At 43.8% G+C, this 16,455-nt stretch overlaps 1 protein-coding gene across 1 annotated transcript in view; it reads right to left on the bottom strand.

Moving 5' to 3' along the window:
• Positions 1-420: 420 nt before the first annotated feature.
• SH2D4B (SH2 domain containing 4B) overlaps positions 421-16,455 on the bottom strand; it is a 43,173-nt gene continuing 27,138 nt past the window's right edge. The window contains exons 5-10 of the mRNA XM_078865465.1: positions 15,948-16,076; positions 14,464-14,680; positions 8,103-8,322; positions 6,130-6,254; positions 5,067-5,287; positions 421-4,513 (exon numbers count right to left, since the gene is read on the bottom strand). Coding sequence (XP_078721591.1) covers positions 4,418-4,513; positions 5,067-5,287; positions 6,130-6,254; positions 8,103-8,322; positions 14,464-14,680; positions 15,948-16,076 — 1,008 coding nt within the window. The 3' untranslated portion in view covers positions 421-4,417. The remainder of the gene's footprint in view (positions 4,514-5,066; positions 5,288-6,129; positions 6,255-8,102; positions 8,323-14,463; positions 14,681-15,947; positions 16,077-16,455) is intronic.

The raw sequence follows: 16,455 nt of genomic DNA, 5'->3' as shown, positions 1-16,455 counted from the left end.
ACATTACGAACCAACGTCAAGTAAAACAACCCCCAGCAGGGGACTGAAGGTGGTGTACATTATCTTAAACTAGCCACATCTTAAAATAAAAAGTACAGCTACATATTCTTGGTTCTTTCGGTAAAGTCACGTAGAAGGAAAATAATAAAATTATAAAACAATACAATTCTCACGACGTTTCGACTGCAACACAAGCAATGCTGTGGATTTAACGTTTCGACTGCAACACAAGCAATGCTGTGGATTTCACACCTGATGATGATTGCTTGTGTTGCAGTCGAAACGTCGTGAAATGTTTTTTATATTTGTATTATTTCCCTTCTACGTGACTTTACCAAAAGAACCAAGAATATGAATCCCTGCAGTCACTAAAGCTTTAAATAAAACAAGTACAGCTACAATTAGAACAAGAGGCATGCCAAAAGTCCATATCTTTATTAAATCAAATAATGAAAAACAAAAGGGAACACGACACAGACCCTTTTTTGGAAAATCGCGGAAAAAGGACCCCTCCAAGCTGCAACAGCGCCAGCCGTGGAATGGGTGCAATTTTTTTGTTATTTACATGAGCCACAAGATTTGTTTTATTTCTTTCAAAAGCAGTTTCACACAAACAGAAATTAAAGTTGGATATTTCCCTTGATGCATACAAAATGTACAAGTTGTGAACCAATTATCTCAAGCGATAGTTAGCCGGACGACAATTTAGAACATTTTAAAAAACGATGCAGTGTCAAAACTTTTGATACTTTTTTTTATAATTCTCCATAAAGAGAAATGTTAATGACAACGATTTTCAGAGAAAAGTCTGTAATTTCATATGCAATTCATATTAAATAGTATATAGTTCTGTAGATATGCTAAACAGACAATATTTGTAATAAAATCCTACAAGGGTTGCAGCTGACATTGCACAATAGTGATGCATAATAATTTTGCTCAAGTTAAGTTTTAGTAAAAACAGACTGGAACGTAATTTTCTACAGCGGAAGTGATGTCAAAATTTCGTACGCAACAGAACAACATCTGGAAGTTATTCAAGCAAACACGTATTTTTTTTCATTTTTAGTCTGTCGGCGTTGTTTTTTTTGTCGTTTTAACGAATCAAAAACATCCAAGGACAAAAGACGTTAAGAATACAAAGTACACGTAAGATCACGTTTCAGAAAATAAGCATCTGTCGGAAGCAAACAAAACAATTCCAGTCCTGAATTATCTTCATGCCATATTGCTTCCCTTGGGACCTGAATGCATTTTGGTCACTTCAGTGGTCATGGCGAATCAGAACAAAAAGACAATTTTATTTTGAATCTTGCAATGTAAATATCTGGCTTTAAAAAAGACAACATCTCGGCAGTACTACAATATAGTTCAAAAAGAGACAATTTAAAAAGTAGATAAAAACAATAATGTGCACTTACTTTTCAAAAATAAGTTAATGGCACATCCTCGTGTATTTGTTCAACTGACATTTAATCACTTAATTACACCTGTTGATGAAAGGTAAAAAAAATGTAATAACCAAAAGATGTTAATCCACTCAACAATGGCGAACAAGGCACTTGCATGCATGTTATCATCATCACACAATGGCAAGATCAGTTCCCAAGATACAGGACTGAAACACTGTGCTCATCACTCTAAATGTAAACCCAAATCGCCCTCCGGACGATATGTTTCTCAAGTACACACGAGGGCAGCCACACTTAAGGCTTATTTTCTTACAAACAGCCGGATTTCATTTAGAGACTAATGTCGGGAGTGGGTTTGATGGTGGCGGCGTGATCAATGAATAAGTAATTCTTATGGAGGTGGTGATGAGTTGACAAGGTGGGGGCCAATGTTGTCTTGGAAAAACAGCAACCTGATAAGAGGGGACATCAGCTCATGCAAATTTCACTGATGATACATTCACAGATAATTAACATTGGATACAAAGCACATGTTTTCTCAATAATCTCACTGTTAAATATGCTTTAGCTCATACAGATACTGATTTTGCTCTTTGGAAACCAGTCGTTTTGTATGATTACCACAGGTGCAAATTCATCTTATGGTGTTAGGAAAACACATTTTAATGCACCACTTGTATTTGACAATGAATGTTGCCAATGTTCGACTATCTTCTTGGTTCATTAGGTAAAGTCACGTAGAAGGGAAGTAACATTTTTATTATTATTATATTATATAAAATAAAACATAATAAAATAATTTTTATATTATATTCTTTTATTATGTTTTATTTTTATTATTTTATTACTTCCCTTCTACGTGACTTTACCGAAAGAACCAAGAAGATGAATCCCTCCAGTCATGAAAGCTTTAAATCGAAATTTAATGTTCGACTAGTGCCTACTAATACAAGAATAAAAGGTAAATATAAAGGTGCAGCCCTGCAATTGTTTACTTTACGGCACTGCTTGCGGGAAGGGGCCTCCACGAGAGAAAGTTCTAGAGAGCCCTTCCTGGAGTGTGTATTTGGCCTCCTTTCGCAGGCTAGACATCTTGGAAGAGGTGGGATAGCCACACTTTGCTCCACCACACATAACCTCTTCTTGGCTCTTTCGGTAAAGTCACGTAGAATGGAAATAATAAAATAATAAAAATAAAACATTATAAAATAATTCTCACGTCGTTTCGGCCACAACGCAAGCAGCCGTCCTCAGGGGAGACAGCGTCTCCCCGACAGACCTGGTCTTCACCTGAGACGCTGTCTCCCCGACAGACCTAGTCTTCACCTGAGGACGGCTGCTTGCGGTTGTGGCCGAAACGTCGTGAGAATTATTTTATTATGTTTTATTTTTATTATTTTATTATTTCCATTCTACGTGACTTTACAGAAAGAACCAAGAAGATGAATCCCTGCAGTCACGAAAGCTTTAAATCACACGAAACCTGTCGATCGACCAACTGTGGCGTTCCCGTTTATATTTCTGGGTGGACAGAGGTGGGGGAGATTAAAAAAAAACATGCCGCATTGTTTCAACTTTCCCATTTAAAAAAATATTCCTAAACTTAATCCACCGATGGGATAGTGCACATCTAGAAAATATTTTCTTGGCCAGACTCGTGTACAGAGTACAACATCACATATCCGCCCTGACCAAATAATATCCCACATCCAGTGCAGTATTTGTGTGCGTGGTGTAACAGTCATTTTCTATAGATGTTCACAATTCCGATATTTTCACGCACAGTGATGTGTAATTAATCTCGAGCACATTTGCTTGCTTCTATAGTACAGTGACGCATGTCCGCGCGCTTAAAGCAGTTTGCGCTTCATTTTCTTCAGTAACATAGTTGTGCATTGTGTAACTGACTTTTCCTATAGATGCTGTTCATATATCCCAAGCATTTTACAGATCTGCTCATACTCTCAGTCCCAAGCGAGTCGGATATGTGAAGCTGTACCGTACAGTTAAGCTTGGGATTTTCACACAGTTTATCCATAAAAGCCATTGAGCTACTTGCTGTGTAAAATGGGTGGTTAAAATATGACATTCTGTTTGTGTAAAAACAAAAGCCAATATTTCTAATTACGAATGAAAACATTTACACAAATATTCAGAACAAAAATGTCAGATGAGTACAATGAACATACTGCATGGTCCCTGAGGACCGGTTTGAAATAATGCCTTTGGCAAAACTATTTTTCGCTCGCGCAGAGGTTCATGGGAGACATTCCCATCCAGTTGCATGGCGTAAGAAAAAAAACATTCCATTTTGGGTTAAAAAGCAGCACTCTTTTGGGAATGTTGTACTTTTTAGGTCCAAAATCAGGCACGATGGCAAGTTGGCCCAATATGTTTACATTTCTCCTGTAATCTGCCTTTACAGTTGTGGTATATTTCCTACATTGGCAGCTAGCGTTTAATCATATTTTTGCCCATTTTATTGATGACGTTTTAATTATATTGCTGCATATTTCAATTCAAGTACAATACTAGCTTACATACACGTATACAGTATATTATATATTTTTTCAGTGGCACATTAAGGCTCCTTTCCAAAGGAATAAAAGAAGACGAACCTACATCACGTCCTAATGCAGTACTGCGAACAGCCAGGCAAGCTGTTCTTTGTTCTGAAGCTGAGCTCATGTGCTGCACGGTGGATAGGCGTATTGATGGCCATAGATAGGCTACGATGACACAAGAGGACGTGCCCTCATTAGTCTGGGCACAGCCATCGCGACACACCTGCCTTAATTGTTCAACAATGTCCATCTTGACAGCTGGCACCGAGTCACCCAGGTGAGAATTGGGTTTTCTGGCGATGGTCACAGACGTGGACTTTAAAATGAGAGTGGGTGACGGAACTCAATGGTGTGTAAGTGGGGTGAGGGAGGACCGTGCCACCTTTGACAAAGCATACGGAGTAACGGAGGCTATGAGAGGTACTGCCGTCTCGCGACGACTCAGCTGAAGAGATTTCCGTAGTCGGGCAACTTCCCCTGCGGCTGCCCGCACGGTGTTTTCAATATCTCCCCGCCGATCACCGTGACTGGCTCCACCTGAGCAGCAAAATGACACAAATGCTCTGTGACTCACTGAGTTCATGACTACAAATTGCATTCATCAAATGTCGACGTTTTGAAAATGTGCACCAACAGTTTACATTGATTCACAACATGCCAATTCCACTGGCAGGATTGTGTTCTTGACATCGGGCGTTGTTATGCTCCTTTAGGACCCACTCATTTGCCACACATAACAAGAGTTGGGCCTTTGGATTCGGAATATAAATCGGATGAACGTGCATGAATATGTATTAACGTGCGTAAAATGCATGTCCGGCAAGTAAAACAGTCACTTGCGATCCAAACCATGCAAAATATAATCAATAAAAATGTGCTTGCTAATTTGTGGCCACGTGTTTGGCGCATGCATTTCATTGTTCATCGTTTCACACGAACACATTATCGATGCACATTCACAAAGGAAGAGGTTTAGTCTGAAGTCATATACAGCCTCCCCCCTCCCACATTACACCCAGACAGAAACCAATAGGTTCAATCGCCAAAAGAACTGCACGAACGCGGACGGCCCGCTATGCCATCGGCTCACCTTGTGGAAGTTGACCAACTCGGGCAGGGAGGCGTGCTTGATCTGGTCGACGCCGAAGAAGCTGTAGGAGTCACCCGCCGCGTCCACCAGGAAGTGCTTGGTGGAGCGCGCCATGCGGTAGGAGAGCGCGTAGCCCCAGACGCGCTCGCTCACACGCAGCAGGAACGTACCCTCCGCCGTTCCCGACAGCAGCTCCTCCGCATCCTCGCGCGAGATGAGGCCTGCGAATGGCCCAGCATATGCAGCAGCCACAGAGGGGAGTCATCGTCATTGCCCAGCATGTGCAGCAGCCACAGAGGATCATCATCACTCACCATGTGCAGCAGCCAGAGGGGGATAGTCATCACCCAGAATGTGCAGCAGCCACAGAGGGGGGCATCATAAGCATCATTGCCCAGCATGTGCAGCAGCCACAAATGAGGGATCATCAGCATCATCACCCAGCATGTCCAGCCACAGAGGGGGATCATAAGCAGCAGCAGCAGCCATGACCAATTCACTGCTGGATCAGTATACTTCCCCATCATGTCGTGGAAAGAATAGACGATATTTCAGCACGCTGGTCAGTGCGGGTTGGTAAAGGCTGGGAGTGTAAATGTGGAAGCAATGAGGCACAGTGGAACAGTGGGTTTCGCTGGACGGTCCTCTGCTGACCACCACGTAAGCACAGCTGGTGGTCACCCATCCCCAAGCATTATCCAGGCTCGACACTGCTTAGCTTCTAACATTTGACGTTATCAGATGCATTCCAGGTGATTGTCATTGGTAAAAACATGTTTACCAGACTACAATGCATCAACATATACTCCACATGCAACATTCCAGATTGAGTATGCATGCACATAAGGATGAACAGTAAAATAAAATTGACATGCGCACACACCACACACAAAAATAATTAACTGGCTGCATCAAGATTCATAACGGAGACAAGAAGTGAAGCTGCAAAGAAGAGATTCTCCGTCACTCGCTCCACGTGGCCCTCACGTCCTGCCGTTACCACCCCTACCAGCTCGCCCTGGCCCCCCCCCCCATCCAATCACCATCTCTCGCCCCCCTTTACCGTGGAACCAGGGAGCGACGGTATCCGCGTTTCCCCTGAAGCAGGCCCGGCGCGGGATCTCGCGCTCACGGAACCACGTCACAATGGCCTGACGTGACGCCGGGCACGGCAGCTCCGGCTTCTTGCTGCGGCGGGACGACACAAAAAAACAAAACAAAAAACCAGCAGCGCAATTCAAGACTTGTTGAGGGAATTCTAGATTTGAAGCTTTCGTGACTGCAAGGATTCATACTGTTAGTTTTTTCGGTAAAGTGACGTAGACTTAAATTTCGATTTAAAGCTTTCGTGACTGCAGGGATTCATCTTCTTGGTTCTTTTGGTAAAGTCACGTAGAATGAAAATAATAAAATAATATAAATAAAACAATAAAATAATTCTCACGACGTTTCGGCCACAACGCAAGCAGCCGTCCTCAGGTGAAGACCAGGTCTGTCGGGGAGACAGCGTTCAGACGCTGTCTCCCCGACAGACCTGGTCTTATTTTATTATTTTATTACTTCCCTTCTACGTGACTTTACCGAAAGAACCAAGAAGATCACGTAGACTTGTTGAGGGAACTCCCAAATAAGCCGGAAGTGAAGTTGGTGCAAATGATGTTCGGCGTTTGGTAGGCATGTAAACAATTTCCGTTTAGTTTTTCCCACATTTGTAATCGCGTACGATGGATAAGAAACATGCAGAGTGTGGGGGGCAAAAAAAACGGGACAAAAGTTATAAAAAAAAAAGTGCGCAAAGAAGCTTGAAGAGGGGCATGCTAGAAATGACACCAAGAGACAGAAAGATAAACACGTGGATCACAGAAGCAGATTGGAGACAATGCATCGATTGATATCGACGTTTAAGCTCACAAGACATGCATCATAGTGTGTAAGAGTTCACGTGTTTTGATGAGTATATATTTGATGTAATGTTTTCATGTCACCCGTGAAAGCACTATATATGCTGCCATTCACCACAATGTAATTAAAAAAATTGGAACATTGAATCGCGACAAGTGAATAGTGACAATTCATCGAATCACTGGGGTGGGCGGCATGAATCGCTCCACCCTTAAGTTTGATCGTCTCGTTTGTATTGTTTCTGATTATATCATCTAGGCAATTTTCTTCACTTTATTTGCTTAAATTGAACACTGGCATGCAAATATTAAATATTTTAAATTAATTGAAAATGATTGAGTCTGACGTGCATGACGGTTTGACAAAATTTTAACAAATGTTTACAAACCAATTTCTTTTCACTTATCAGCCAGCACGTGGGTGGAGTGGCGGCGCAGTGGTTAGCGCACTGTGTTATGAACCCGGCAACCTGAATTTGATTCCCAGCCAGGGCTAACATCAGTGGTGATATCTGAGCATGCATTGACGAGTATGGTGAAGTATGGTCAAACCATCCCCATGACCAATACACCATGCTTCGGATTTTGTCCAGCAGTAACTTGACAGTGGGATACATGTTATTTATTTATTTAGTATCAAGCATATTTCCTTGACCTCTAGTTGCAACACACGGAAAATGATAATCGCAAGCACACATCCAGTGTTTGCAGCGGTGGATTGAGAAAGGGCTATAAGGGCAGAGCTTGTAATGGAAAGCGTGTGGAGGTGTTAGATGAAAAGTGATAACTGTTCAACACAAAATGCCTTATGGCAGACATAAAGCCACTGGAGCTATGCACTTTTAAATCTCGATTGAAAACTCTTTTCTTTCGCACTGCTTTGTGTTCAGTTTGCTGTTTTTCCTCCGCACCTCCGTTTAGCGCTGTTGGCTACTTACACACACACACGAGGCACATCTCTGTGCTGCGGAGAAGGGCCATTCGCCAGATACATCACTTATTATACATTTTATCCTTCGCTAGAGCAGCGTTATTGACGAACGCGTTGGGGTGTTTTCGTTTATGTGTAAATCGCGCCGGCACCGCGCGTGCGGTGCGGTGCGGTGTCAGTGACCGTCGCCGGACGGCTCCTCACCCAGGAAGCAGCTTGGTGGGTCTGGGCGGAGGCACGGGCTTGGGTCCGGGCCTCGCGCCTCCCCCCCCGGGGCAGTCCTGCACGTCTATGCCCACGAAGCGGTTGGTGAGCGACGCCACGGAGCCCTTCTCGATGGCGCGGATCGACTGGCGCTTGTACTCCTCGCGCGTGCGCAGCGCGAGCTGACGCCGCGCCTCATCCGCCGCCTTCGCCTTCTTCACTGCGAGGCGCACACACGCAGCGCGACGACGGTTCAACGTACATAGAGGTTTCTTGGGTTAGATCGCGTAAATATACAAATGTGTCGTTAAACCTGCCACCACCCAACACAGCCAATTAGAAAAGGTTTGTTACATAAACAGAACATGCTAATTCGTCACTAGTACAGCACACCGGTGTGTTGGAGAGCCAAGCCACAACATTTGCAATCTGAGTACGACGTTTCACCAGTAATTACAACTAGCATCATCAGGCGACAGCCAGATTTGTGGAGAAGTCCTGTTTCGTTCCTTAAATAGAGGGGTAGATCTGTGTTACACGTACGGGTGTGTGTGTGTGTATGTTGAAGTTCTATCGCACTGTATGTAGCCAACCGTGCTAATATCAGAGATGCGGACCATGCTAAACCTGACTGCGACGTGAAAACTACGGAATACCCATACAAACAAGTAATTGTCTCTCGATGGCAAATTGGCTGACGAGTCATTAACTACCCAAGCCTGGTATATTGGAGGTCGTGGGTCCGATCCCAACCCCGATGCCTGGAAATTTGGAGTTTGAATTTTCTCCCCGTGGTCGCATGGATTTTTCTCCGGGTTCTCCGGTTTTTCCTCTCCATTTAGAATCGACGTGCATTTAAAGTGTTTGGCTGTTAGAAATTTGCACTTGATAAGCCACTTCAGTGGGCTATCATTTGTGGCCAGGTCGCTTCTGAAAAAGAGCGATATAGCTCAGTGGGCCTTACCTGGTAAAATAAAAAAAAATCACTTTTTTACATCGTTAAATATAGGAAACCAAATTATTTTAATTGGTTAAATTTGGTGGGGCAATGGCGCAGTGCTTAAGCCTTGCTGTGCTATCAACTCCGCTACCTGAATTTGATTCCCAGCCAAGACTAACATTGATTTGTCAACTGTCCTGGACACCCCTTCGGTCAAGTATGGTCAAACAAACCCCCCGTCACCGCCATGGTGGGGGGGGGGGGAGGTGCTTCATCTGTTAGTGGATTGACAAGGGCTGTAAATTAATGTAAATTTCTGTATTGTATTTAATCGTTGCGAACATCAATGCCAACAGATTATTGTGCTGATCCAGTGTTCTTCATGGCGGCCCCCCAACAATACACAGCATGTGAAAACACCCCCATCGTCATCGTGCTGCTGTGCAACCCAGCAATGGTTTCAAATGTGTGGCAGCCCTCACACTGATGATGTCTTATCGGCGAAAGTGGCCACCCCTCTGAAAATTTGTGAAAAACACTGTGCTAATCTAATACAGCTGAATTTAATTCATCATTCTTCTTTGGCCTTCCATCCATTCCATCAGATTTTTTGGCTAAAAAGTTGTTTTCATTAAGTAGGGCCCACACCCATGCCCCCCCCCCCCCCGTAGTTCTCCTTCAGTGACTGTGGTGTTACAAATTCGTGTTTGTTCCAGCTAACAGCAGGCATCTCCATTCCCTCCCCCAACTCATGATGCTAAAGTTCACGTGCAGAATAACTTTTTTTTTCCTTTTAAGACGCTCAACAATAAAACGAAGGCACAGAGTACTCGTTCTTTTGCTCTTGAATATCACATTCTTTTAGTGGCTGCCAAGTTTTACAGTGCGTGAAAAGAAACTATCACGCACATCATCACCACCACCACCACCAACCAACGACCCCCAACACTAATTCCCTTGGAAGGCGAGTCCCTTGTTTGTTTCGTGGGCCTCAGTGTCACACAGCATATGGCCCACCCCCTATTCTTATCAATAGCGGTCGATCAGGAGCCACGCTAAGCATCTGGTGAACAGGTGGCAGGCCTAACCCTTCCTCCAGCACTCCACTTAATACCCCACGGTTCATTACAGCGTCATGTTTGGCCAGGGTCAAAGGGTGAACTCTGAATCTGCAATGAATTTTACCTCTCCAGGCGGCTACACTGCTGAGTGTGCAATTTTAAACACAATTCTAGTTAATTCAATTATATTGTCTCCCCCCCCCCCCCATTGTTTCTTCAATAAGCATCGACAGTCGCTGCTGTCATTTGCTTGATTTTAACCGTGAGTCACTGGTACACACATTTAATTATACTGCTCCGCTACTGAATGGTTTGAACCACTTTAATGACAATCCAATTCATTATATGTATTCCCATTGTTGCCGCTTCTGTGAGGCTCCTTTGAATGTCCTGAAGCCAGAACAATCAATAATGTAAAATAAAACAATTGCTCAATATTTTAACAATGAGTGACCCGGCGGCACAAAGCATAATCAGAGGACCCGCACAATAGCTGTAATGCAAAGCACACTGTGTTAAATCCATCTAATACTATGCAAAGCCAGGTAGATTTTTAAAGTGTGGTCATATATATTCTTTGGGTACTTCGGTAAATCCACGTAGATATAAGAAAAAATAATACAAATATCACGACGTTTCGATCGCAACACAAGCGATCGTCATCAGGTGAAAAAATAGTGGTCATATAATCCAAGCATCTCTGCTAGAGGTCACTTGAACAAACACAAAGAATTGCTGCCATCTCCAAGCACAGCAACAACGGAGAAGGGTTGCTGTTTAAATACAACAGATTGCCAGGTGTCCCTATCGGCCAATCCGTGTAACCGGACTGGAAACAGCTCTCTCTACAGTGTTGTTGCTACAAGACTGCGAGGTAAGTCCAAACATGTGCCCGTATCCCACAAACATTAAAGCGATGAAACGTGGCTATATTGTTGAAGAAAGTAAACTCTGGCTGCGATGTTGTACAACGTGTGCCGTGCCTCTCCGATTAGCACGGTTGGCTTCGTACAGTGCGGGAGAAGTTCAACATTCGTACGCACAAAAGTATTGACGTTTTGTAGGTAATTCAATGATAAAATAATGAAGTATTGCTCAGTGACCAGCGCACTGAACCAGCACTGCTGGGATCCTGGGTCCGGATCCGGGTATCATCAACATAATTCATAAACAACACCACTGAGAAAGAGAGTTGTTGCCAGTGTCCTGTTAAATAATTGGCTGACAAGAGAACGTCTGTTACTGTTGCAATTAAAGCGTGTTCTCAAATGCAGTAAACGGACGGTTTTAGCTGGTCCACAACGGATGACAAAAAACCCAATAATTAGCAATTTGTTTTGCTACTTATCTTTGGCTTATTTTGGCTCAGAGATATAACAAAATTCAGTTTCAATTATATGCATATAACATATTTTGCAGGGCATTAATAGGCGTCTCTCTGGTGTGGGAGGGACTTCAGAAGTAGTTCTGTGATGTAATCTTGTCATCTTCCTCTGGCATTAACTTTGTGACACATGGTGTCATACAGTTGCAATGATAATTACAACTCCAGTGCATAAACGATACCTAAATGATGGGGCTTATTCAATGAATGGTCTATGGGGTATAATCTACACACAGTGGCACAAAGATTACAAGATGCGGTGCAGAGGAAACAATAAAAAGCTAAGTAAACAAAAATCTGTTTCACATTTGCTTTCTAGAATAATACATTTCAGCAGCATTTATTTTAGCAGGCAAACTTTTGACCGGTTGCAATGTTAATTATAACTCCAGTGCATAACAGATGCCTAAATTGGTGGGGCTTATTATTCAATGAATGGCTTATGAGGTCAATATATAACTTTAAAAACTTATGATCAAATCAAAGCCAATGAATATCAGTCAATTCAGGCATTTGGGTCTCCAATTCTACAATTCAAAAGAAAGCTAAATAAAGTACAAATAAGGCAACAAATTAAGTAAAATTTTTTTAAATCTTTTAACACCAATGTGTTGACATCAGCACTGCTGGAAGAGCTGATTTTTAAAGAGCTGATTTTTAAAGAATTTAGTCATTAGAAAGTCCACCTGCACTGGTTGGCATGGGCCCTTGGTGCGAGGGATGAAACGGGGCCCTCTGCAGACTCGACAGCTACTCCGCTGCGTGCACTACCTCACACACATCACCGCTGGGCTCCCCACTACCCCCTGCAAAATGTCTCCCATGCACGGCTACATAAATATCCACACCTCCTGCAAAGCCAAATGTAAAGTAAACATTCCAACTCATTCCAGATGCGTCCGAGCAATCTCCATGGAAACGGCAGCATGGTCGTAGACATTCGGTTTTCAAATAACGAATGCCAAAGTGGCACAACATCCCTTATGTGGCCAGTACCCTGCTCGCCTTTATCTACAGCCAGCACATCTCTACCCTATCTCTAGAGCCATCCAAGACATCGCTGCCATATCTCTCTTGATCCAGCCAGCACATCGCTGCCCTATCTCTTGATCCATTCAGCACATCACGGCGCTCTCTCTATAGAGCCAGCCAGCACATCGCTGCCATATCTCTCTCGAGCCAGCTAGCACATTGTTGCCCTCTCTCTTTAGGTCCAGCCAGCACATCGCTGTCATATCTCTCGAGCCAGCCAGCACATCACGGCGCTCTCTCTATAGAGCCAGCCACCACACCGCTGCCTTATCTCTCTAGAGCCAGCCAGCACATCACTGCCTTATCTCCAGTCAGCCAAAACATCGCTACCCTCTCTCTCTCGAGAGCCATCCAGCACACTGCTGCTCTATCTATCTCTAGGGTCAGCCAGCACATCGCTACCCTCTCTCTAGAGTCAGCCAGCAAATCTCTGTCCTATCTTTAGATCCAGCCAGCAGATTGCGACCCTTCCTTCAGAGACTGCAGCACCCAATTTAAACTCGAGCTTTGTTTCCAAGACCACTAAGAAGAGGTCTCTGTCAGCACTGGAACGGCCGGTACTGGCCAGAGGCAGCACCAGAGCCTGGATCCATGTCCCCTTGGTCCACAAGTCAAGAAGCTCCAGGAGCTGAGCCCTAAACGCTCCGTCTCCCCAACATCTTTCCCTCCTTGCTCTCCGTGGCCAGCAAGTGGGCGCCGGTCGGGGAGACATCTTTAACAAATATTGTTATCGAAGTTTAATGTAATAAATAACCGTGTTACACGATACGAACGCAAACAATAACAATGTTTGTAATGGCTTGACTACATTTTTTTTTGTACACACACGGTGGGGGAATTTAAAATGGCAAATGACATCACGACACAAACGTCTCGTGACTGCACTGACCCCGTTAAATTACAACTGGTCCTGTGGTCGGCCCGACTCTACCACGTGTGGCACGAGTTGAGAAGTGATCCTGGGTGGTCGGGTTCTTGGGGAATCCTTGGGACTGGTTCAGCAAGGCTGGGCTGCTGTGGGAAATGCGAGCTGCCCTGTGCGAACATCTACCCAGCACGGCTCGGGCTGCTGCCCATAGAAAACGAGGCGTAACAATGCACGGATGCTCAGTGGCCATCGTCGCTCCTCTCTCTCTCTCCATTGCAGACACAGTGAAATTTAGTTTTGTTGTCCTTCCCCCGCACCTCCAATTAGCACGGTTGGCTACGTACCTGTGCGAAAAAAGTTCAACATACAGGTAGTCCCCAACTTACGATGGTCCGACTTACGATATTTCGATCTTAGGATTGTGATAGCGATACGACAAAATTGTAAAATATTTTAAATTTCTCGCGGCAGGCAAACGTAGCAGCATACGAGGTACGACACTGTACGTTGGGATGCTGCCGGGATGTACTGTACGCATCTCCCGCCTTGTGTGATGCCTCACTCTCACCAGCGGTCGAAGGAGTTAAGTGGTCACGGTGTTAGCGCGTGTATTTTCTTCCGTGATTTTGTGTTTCAGAATCTTGTTGAGTACAGTACAATATGATACGTTACGATACGTTCAATGCATGTATATGTAGCTTTAGCGATTTCATTTTAGGGTTACCACGATACGATACATACGTTCAAAGCATGTTAAAAGTTTTTATAGCAGATAGGATTGTTTGCTGAAAAAACTTTCTATGAAATTGCAGTTCATATAGGTAGGCTAAGAATTTACCTTGTTTTTTACTTTACATTTTACTGTGCAATACAGTATTGTAATTAATAAATACATACAGTATATAGTTTATACAGCACGGTACTGTAAATTGCTCTGTATTGCTAAATTATCACCATTCTTTAAGACTCCTGGGTAGGCTAGGATATTTTCGACTTATGATTGGGTCGTCGTAACGCATCTCCATCGTAAGTCGGGGACTACCTGTACACATAATGCACCGAGCCTCGACACTTACGGGCCTCCTGCCACGCCATTTCCTCGGCGTCATAGTTGGACTGCTGGAAGTTTGCGTAGATGTTCTCCGAGTCGTCGTCCTCCTCCTGCTCCTTCTTCTCATCCTCCTTCTGCTGCCGTTCGTGCGAGACCTTCATCCACTGCTTCCTGCGGTCAGACTCGGCGCACATCTTCCCCAGGATCCTGCGTGGGTCTGCAGGCTCCTGCTGCCCTTTTGGCTGGTGGGAAGAGACATGGAAAGGGAGATTGAACTTTCAAAAACACGGCAAAGTGTGTGTGTTGAACCAATTGTAAGACTTTCTGTAAGTGGATGAGAAACTCATCAGATTTTTAACATGCCTGACTGTCCAGGAATGAAAAGATCGTGTATAATACATCTTTTGAATTATATTTATTTTAATTATATTTATAAATATTGGTAATATTCTGGACACATTTTTGCATGTATAATACACCTTTTAACTATATGGATAAAAATTTAGTTGTTTGTAAATTTTACTTACTAAAGCATAAAATGGGTCAATATGTTGGATTTAGAAAGTTGCCACTATAAAACCATAAAATGTAGTATATTTTCATATTCATGAGCTCCACACAGTACCCTTGTTGCATTATGTATTGAAATTTGTTTTAGACCAAGTATCGTCTATAATGCAGAAACCATTGCAGACACCAGTGCACTCTAAGTGTCAGTCGTTAAACCTACATTGATTTTACATTAAAATTACATCAATGTGGATATGAATCGGAGGTCAGAGCGCTGGGCTGGCACCACTGAGATCTTGGGGTTTGAATCCAGATTTGAGTCACTCAAGCGTACCGAGTGGATGTCTCAGCCCAGTCGCGCAATGATCGCACGCACATAAAATCCCCCCACAATGTTGGACTTGTCAGTGCCGGGAATTTAATTAATTACTTTGACTGTCACGAGGCAATCTTGTAGCATAGCGTGTGGGAAAGTGCACTCCCCCCCTCCCCCACTGTGTAAAGGATCATCTTCAGACATCCTGCGAAAAATATATTTTAACCCTGTCCTTCTCCGACACACGGGCGCGCACCGCTCTCCGAGATATCTGAATTGATTCCTCACCGCGTGACAAAGTCAACAGCACAACTGTAGTGCACCAACGTGAAATTTAATTCAAAAGCGCTCGAAAGTCACCGTTAAACATACCGTGTCATTCAAGGAATAACGACAAACCCAACTCGGAAAATGTTAATTATCTCTTGTGACATAGACACAATAGAATTCATCAGGAGTTAACTTCAGCGGCCATCATTTTTTTCCAATTCAACTTTGTTCGCTGTTGTTTTGCTCAACTTCAAATCGTGTGCGCTGTGTGGAAGCAGGGCGGCACGCACAGTCGGGACTTGACTAAATCGTGACCATATGTGCATGAACACGGTAACGGGAACGACAGCCCGGCCGGTGCTGACATAGGGGACGCGTGCAGCGGCGTGTGGGCATGATGCAGTGGCGCTTGCCTGCTGTGGCAGAGCCACGGGCGACTCTTGGCGGACTTCCTTGGGCACGTGTCGCTCCTCTGCTGCCTGGGTCTGCGGTTTCTCTTCCGAAATTCTTTTCTCCTCCCCGACGCTCGTCGGCCTCTGTACCTGCAACGTACACAGTTGCCACAAATTAAATTAGTTTCTCGATATGACAATTTCGATTTAAAGCTTTCGTGACTGCAGGGATTCATCTTCTTGGTTCTTTCGGTAAAGTCACGTAGACTTTACCGAAAGAACCAAGAAGATATGACAATTATCGGGATATCAGTTTCATATAGAATTGTAACTCGATTTAGCATTTCTGTTTCTGTAATCGTAAGGTTACAAGTCACTCCGGAATGTACGACGCACCCCAAACTTGTACCGAAGCGTCAATACATTTACACAAAGGTTGACCACGCTCACACACACCTGAGGATAAGCACCCTAACCTTTGCTTTAAAACACAAGAGGAAAAGTGTCTTATAATCCAGAGAATACGGTA

The sequence above is a fragment of the Lampetra fluviatilis genome, chromosome 20 (genome assembly GCF_964198595.1).
Source record: "Lampetra fluviatilis chromosome 20, kcLamFluv1.1, whole genome shotgun sequence".
Taxonomy (NCBI): Eukaryota; Metazoa; Chordata; class Hyperoartia; order Petromyzontiformes; family Petromyzontidae; genus Lampetra; species Lampetra fluviatilis.
Note: the sequence above shows the minus strand (reverse complement) of the source record. Positions and strands in the feature narration are given on the sequence as shown.